The sequence below is a fragment of the Panthera pardus genome, unplaced genomic scaffold (genome assembly GCF_024362965.1).
Source record: "Panthera pardus isolate Hobbes unplaced genomic scaffold, ASM2436296v1 HiC_scaffold_24, whole genome shotgun sequence".
In the NCBI taxonomy this organism is placed as follows: Eukaryota; Metazoa; Chordata; class Mammalia; order Carnivora; family Felidae; genus Panthera; species Panthera pardus.
The window spans coordinates 107,438,532-107,443,889 of NW_026526810.1; the positions used below are offsets into that span (position 1 = coordinate 107,438,532).

Here is a 5,358-nt window from a genome sequence, read left to right on the forward strand (position 1 = left end):
CATCCGTGCCCCGTGCAGCTTCTGGCACCTGACGACCACACCCACGCCAATTCCCGCCCCTCGGCCCCGCCCATCGCTGATGCAGGTCGCCGGCGCGGTCACCGTAAAGCGGTCCCTACTGCACGTAAACTTCCGGCTCCGCGGAAACGTCATCCCTGGATTCAGTGGGGAGGTCCCCGGGGCGGTACCGGAAGTGACGCAGGGGCGCGCCCTCCATTTTGTGGAACGCAGGAGCAGCTAAGTGCGTCAGTTTTGGAAAGACGTAGACGAGTTTAGTCCTGGTTTGCGGGGAGGCAGACGGCTCCGTCGCAGACTACGGACCTCTCTGGTCTCTCAGCTGCCAAAGATCCTGTCCGGTAGGTGAGTGACTCACTTTGAGGGAAAGGCTTCTCGGATCGAGGCTTCTTCATGGCCGCTCAGATCGTGAGTGGCCAGGGCTGCTCTCTTTGCGGAGGACGGCGTCCAATGAGCGCAGTTTATTCGAGGTGGGCGCTGGGGCACGTCTCCCTTTGGGTACTGTTTGAGGGGAACTGAAGGTGGAAGGGCGGTCGTGGTTATGGTCATTTTTACACAGGGGTCTATGCTCCTCCCTGCTTCCTTACCTCTTTACTTCCCGAACCCCCCGAGTTTGGGCGGAGACCTTTGCTCGGGGGTGTGGCTAGGGTTTTCTGCGGGAGGGCACAATGACTCCGGAACTATGGAGTCGTGGGAGGGGGTGGGAGGAGGGCGTTTGGCACGCGCGGCTCTCCCCCACCGCTGTCTCCGCCGCCGCCATTTTGTGGCTGCCGGCGTCCGCCCGCCGCCGTTTGCGCAGGCGCGGCGGTGGCGTCGCGAGAATCCGGCTTCCACCCGCTGTGACGCTCCTGGGAGGCGGCGACGCGCGCGCGGCCCGTCACCATTGGGCTGGCCTTGCGGAGGGCGGGGTCGGCTCCGCCCGCACTTCTCGGCCTTTCCTAACTGCGGCAGATGGGAGGGGGCCAGAAGAGCCAGGGAGAGAGTGCGGCTGCGCAGTTCCAGAGGCGGCAGTGGGCGTTGCGGTTGCTGCGGTCTGGGCCCAGGGAAGGATCGTGTTGGGAGCCGAGTTTTAATTTTGTCTGCAAGGGACCTGGCCTAATAAGAGGCACTCTTGGCAATCTTGTTTATAACATCACCGGGTAAACATTTTATTTTATGCCGTTTATGTTTTTGGCCCCTTAACTAGGCATTCTTCTGACATTCACTGGTATTGTTTCAATCGAATCATTTTCTAACAGGAAATACTAGCCGGATATCATGAGTGGCTGTCGAGTATTCATCGGGAGGCTAAATCCCGCGGCCAGGGAGAAGGACGTGGAAAGATTCTTCAAGGGGTATGGACGAATAAGAGATATTGATCTGAAAAGAGGCTTTGGTTTTGTGGTAAGTGTTTTAGAACTACTGTTAAGTCGCTAAAGATTTTGATGAGCAGTGTGTTTTGATTTTACTGAGTTCAGGTAGGGTATCTTTGGAAAACTTTGTATCTTCTCAGAGCAGTGAATTTTCTTGAGGGATAACCTCGCTGTTGGTTGGAGGGAAACCACTCCTGATCACTGTCTTTAAGATAGTCATTCTATCACACGTTTGCAGTGCTCTTACTATGTTGTAGAATATATCTTAGAGCCACATTAAGCAGGGGGTTGGTCTGTTTGTTTTTTTTTTTTCCCCCCATGTTTACATTTTAGGAATTTGAGGATCCCAGGGATGCAGATGATGCTGTATATGAACTTGATGGAAAAGAACTCTGCAGTGAAAGGTGAGAACGTTAGTTTTGTAACCAGTGAGCACCGTAAGATGGACTAGATCAGCTGGGATATTTTTCAAAGTCGATCTCTTGTGGCTTGTGTGGAGATAACAGAGTCTTTTTTCCCCCTTCCTGTAGGGTTACTATTGAACATGCTAGGGCTCGATCTCGAGGTGGAAGAGGTAGAGGACGCTATTCTGACCGTTTTAGTAGTCGCAGACCTCGAAATGATAGACGGTATGTGATAGATGGTGGATGGCTGCTTTGAACAATCTTTACCGCAGGAGGAGCTTTTAATGTTTAAGAACCATTAGCAATAAGTGATTCTGGTACTTACTGAGTAATCGTTTCTCCTTTTCATATGTTAATCCACTGTTCCTGATTAGTGCGTGTAGTAAGTCCTGTAAAATAATGTAGAAACTTGATGGGAGTCCTTTGAATGACTTGTTCTGTCTCGTTGCTTGAACTTGTCCACAGTCGAACACAGTAGGTACACACTGCTGCATTTCTTCCATTGTGAGTACTCATTTTCTTCCTCAGAAATGCTCCACCTGTAAGAACAGAAAATCGGCTTATAGTTGAAAATTTATCTTCAAGAGTCAGCTGGCAGGTTTGTTGAAATACAGTTTTGAGCTATTTTAATGTGGCTTTTTAAGAATTAATGGGCAGTTAATGTTTTATTATGTTTTATTAAAAGTAATTTTATCTTTAATTAATTTTAAAATGGATTTAATTGTAATTTTAAAATTTTAATTAAATGTAATTGGGGGATATTTCAAACTTTAATAATTAGTGATCAAATGTTTAATGTTTTGAGGATATATTTTCTTGTTTATTAAAATCAATTTTAACCAAATATTAAACCCTTTATTTGCCAGCCTATCTGTGTCGTTGGCCTTATGACGAGGAGTGCCTGTGGGTTATCCTAATCGTTGTCTTGGTCACTCTTGGTTGGGCCTGGTTGACTTTGCCAGTCAGCTCCTACAGTGATCAATTGGCCACCTCTAGATCTGTGTTTGCCGGTCTAGACGTAATCGGTGCACTTAAACTTGAAGTGCCAGGTTGCAGCGATCCCAGAGCCTTGATAACGTGATCTGATCCCTAAGTTGAGAGCGGTCTTCCTGTAACGCTTCCGAATAAGAGGTCCTGGTCGAAAAGAGTTGAAAGATACGAAATTAGGTGGTCGTTGGAATCCTGATCGCAGTAAAGTGTTCCTTGGTAACTGCACAAGAGTAGAACATGTCTGCATCCGCCTGTAGTCTGCTAATAGGGAGGGCTGTGCGATTAAAGGCTTCCATCGATTGGGTAGTGTCCTTCAAGTGGGTGGCGAAGAGCCAGTCGGGCATATGTCATGAAGGTTTCTCCGACCGATTAACGGTTTGCTGCTTGACTAGCCTAGGGAAATAATAATAAAGGTAAAGTAAACTTTTTTAATGACATATGGGGCACAAAATAACTGGTGTCTTGTAAATGTTCTGTTTTGTTTTTTTTAATATAAAATTTCTACTTTAGTCTTTACTTTTAAAATATGTACTGTTTCTTTTTGTTTCTTTTTGTTTTGTTTTTTGTTTTGCTTTTTTTCTTATGTATTGAGCTCAGTATAGACTAATACTACTTTAATGTTAAGATCTGAATTTCCTCTAGCATTTTGCTTAAAAGCAATATGCTTTTTTGCTTATTTCGTGCCCTGACCTAGATAATTTTTCAATTCTGATAGAATACAAGTGTGGTAAATGCCATGTTTGTACTTTATCTAACATCTTCTCTTCCAGTAGTCTTGTTTTTTATACCATGTGGTTGTTTGTGTGTCACGTCGCCTTTTCTTTGCTTGACACGATTGTCTTGTGTTAAGGATCTCAAAGATTTCATGAGACAAGCTGGGGAAGTAACCTTTGCGGATGCACATCGACCTAAATTAAATGAAGGGTGAGTGTGTATTGGAGATCATAACCGCCTTTTAAAACATACTGAAAATTTTACTGGGGATTTTTTTTAGAGAACATAAAATTTGGACATGCTGTAGTGCAGTGGTTCTCAATCCAGGAGGAGTTTGCTCAGTAGGGAGCACTGGACAACAGTTTTGGTGGTTGTAACTGGTTGAGGTCACTACTGGCACCTGGGTAGAGGCCAGGGATGCTGCTAAACATCTGATGGTGCATAGGAAAGCCTTCCACAACTGAGAATTAACAATTTCAGTTGTTTGGAAAGGTTGAGAAACCTTGTTGCAATGCTGTTCTCCATTAAGATCTCAGACAATGTAGTATTAACAAAAGGTGCACAGAGAAGGTATTTTAGTTTGCTGTGTGTAGTGTGAGACTAGGCTATAACATGTATGTACCTTTATAAAGGGCTTTTTTTTGTTTGTTTTTTTAATTGTAGGGTGGTAGAATTTGCCTCTTATGGTGATTTAAAGAATGCTATTGAAAAACTTTCTGGAAAGGAAATAAATGGGAGAAAAATCAAATTAATCGAAGGCAGCAAAAGGCACAGGTATCTCTTTAACATTTTTAAGACAAAGTTTTAGTTAATAGGTTTGTAGGGACTGCTTCTTATGTTGTATTTTTCCTCCCTTCCTAGTAGGTCACGAAGCAGGTCTCGTTCCCGAACCAGGAGTTCCTCTAGGTCTCGTAGCCGATCTCGTTCCCGGAGTCGCAAGTCTTACAGCCGGTCCAGGAGCCGGAGCCGGAGCCGGAGCAAGTCCCGTTCTGTTAGTAGGTCTCCTGTGCCTGAAAAGAGCCAGAAACGTGGTTCTTCAAGTAGATCTAAGTCTCCAGCATCTGTGGATCGCCAGAGGTCCAGGTCCCGATCCCGGTCAAGGTCCAGATCAGTTGACAGTGGCAATTAAACTGTAAATAACTTGCCCTGGGGGCCTTTTTTAAAAACACACACACAAAAATTCCCAAACCATACTTGCTAAAAATTCTGGTAAGTATGTGCTTTTCTGTGGGGGGGTTGGGGGTGGGATTTGGAGGGGGGTTGGGTTGGGCTGGATATCTTTGTAGATGTGGACCACCAAGGGGTTGTTGAAAACTAATTGTATTAAATGTCTTTTGATAAGCCTTCTGCTCACATTTTTGTGAATGTCTGAAGTGTATAGTTTGTGTATATTGAGAGAGCTCTTTTATAACTAAAGCAAATTTAATTTTTTTGTACTAGAAAAGATTTGAACATTTTAGTTCTTGGTTATTCAAATATGTTAATTCAGAATTAGTTTAATGCCTCAATTAAACTAATTAATAGCTTTGGACACTTAAAAGAGCTCTAAATTTGCTTGTACATAAAGGCTTGAGTTTTCCTTGTTAGGGTCAAGGGTGTCCTCCCACCCACCCTTTAACAGCTGCCTGACGACACGTTAAAGCAGCTGTTTGTTATTGATAATAAAAGATTATAAAACTGCTTTTGTCTGTCTGTCTGAAGGACGAATGCGGTTTACTCCTCCCTCCCCATCTACATTCAGCACATTTAAAATGCCTTTATAGAGAATCCTGGAGTTTGGTGTGGTGGGTTTTTTAAATTTTTTGAAAATTTAAATCTTGCCATTTCAGGGCTAGTCAAAACTGGGGCAGAGAAGACTGTGAACTGTTCAAAATAATGGTAAC

At 44.3% G+C, this 5,358-nt stretch overlaps 1 protein-coding gene across 5 annotated transcripts; it reads left to right on the forward strand.

Moving 5' to 3' along the window:
• Positions 1–200: 200 nt before the first annotated feature.
• On the forward strand, positions 201–5,156 carry SRSF5 (serine and arginine rich splicing factor 5). 5 transcript variants are annotated; one of them, XM_019451406.2, is made up of 9 exons: positions 201–360; positions 967–1,154; positions 1,254–1,398; positions 1,701–1,771; positions 1,898–1,996; positions 2,300–2,369; positions 3,612–3,685; positions 4,139–4,249; positions 4,337–5,156. In XM_019451406.2, exons 3-9 carry the CDS (start codon positions 1,273–1,275, stop codon positions 4,602–4,604), a joined length of 819 nt encoding a protein of 272 aa, XP_019306951.1. In that variant the 5' UTR covers positions 201–360; positions 967–1,154; positions 1,254–1,272; the 3' UTR covers positions 4,605–5,156. The 5 variants fall into 5 exon arrangements, with proteins under 5 accessions (XP_019306951.1, XP_019306949.1, XP_019306952.1 ...); XM_019451404.2 differs by lacking the exon at positions 967–1,154 and having other exon boundaries at positions 201–485; XM_019451407.2 differs by lacking the exon at positions 967–1,154 and having other exon boundaries at positions 4,340–5,156.
• The last annotated feature ends 202 nt before the right edge of the window (positions 5,157–5,358 follow it).

Excerpts from the sequence above, each read along its gene's own strand:
- SRSF5 (XM_019451404.2), top strand. The coding sequence starts at position 1,273 with ATGAGTGGCTGTCGAGTATTCATCGGGAGGCTAAATCCCGCGGCCAGG. Across the intron at positions 1,399-1,700 it reads AAAGAGGCTTTGGTTTTGTG|GAATTTGAGGATCCCAGGGA; the intron begins GTAAGTGTTTTA and ends TTTACATTTTAG. Across the intron at positions 1,772-1,897 it reads AAAGAACTCTGCAGTGAAAG|GGTTACTATTGAACATGCTA; the intron begins GTGAGAACGTTA and ends CCCTTCCTGTAG.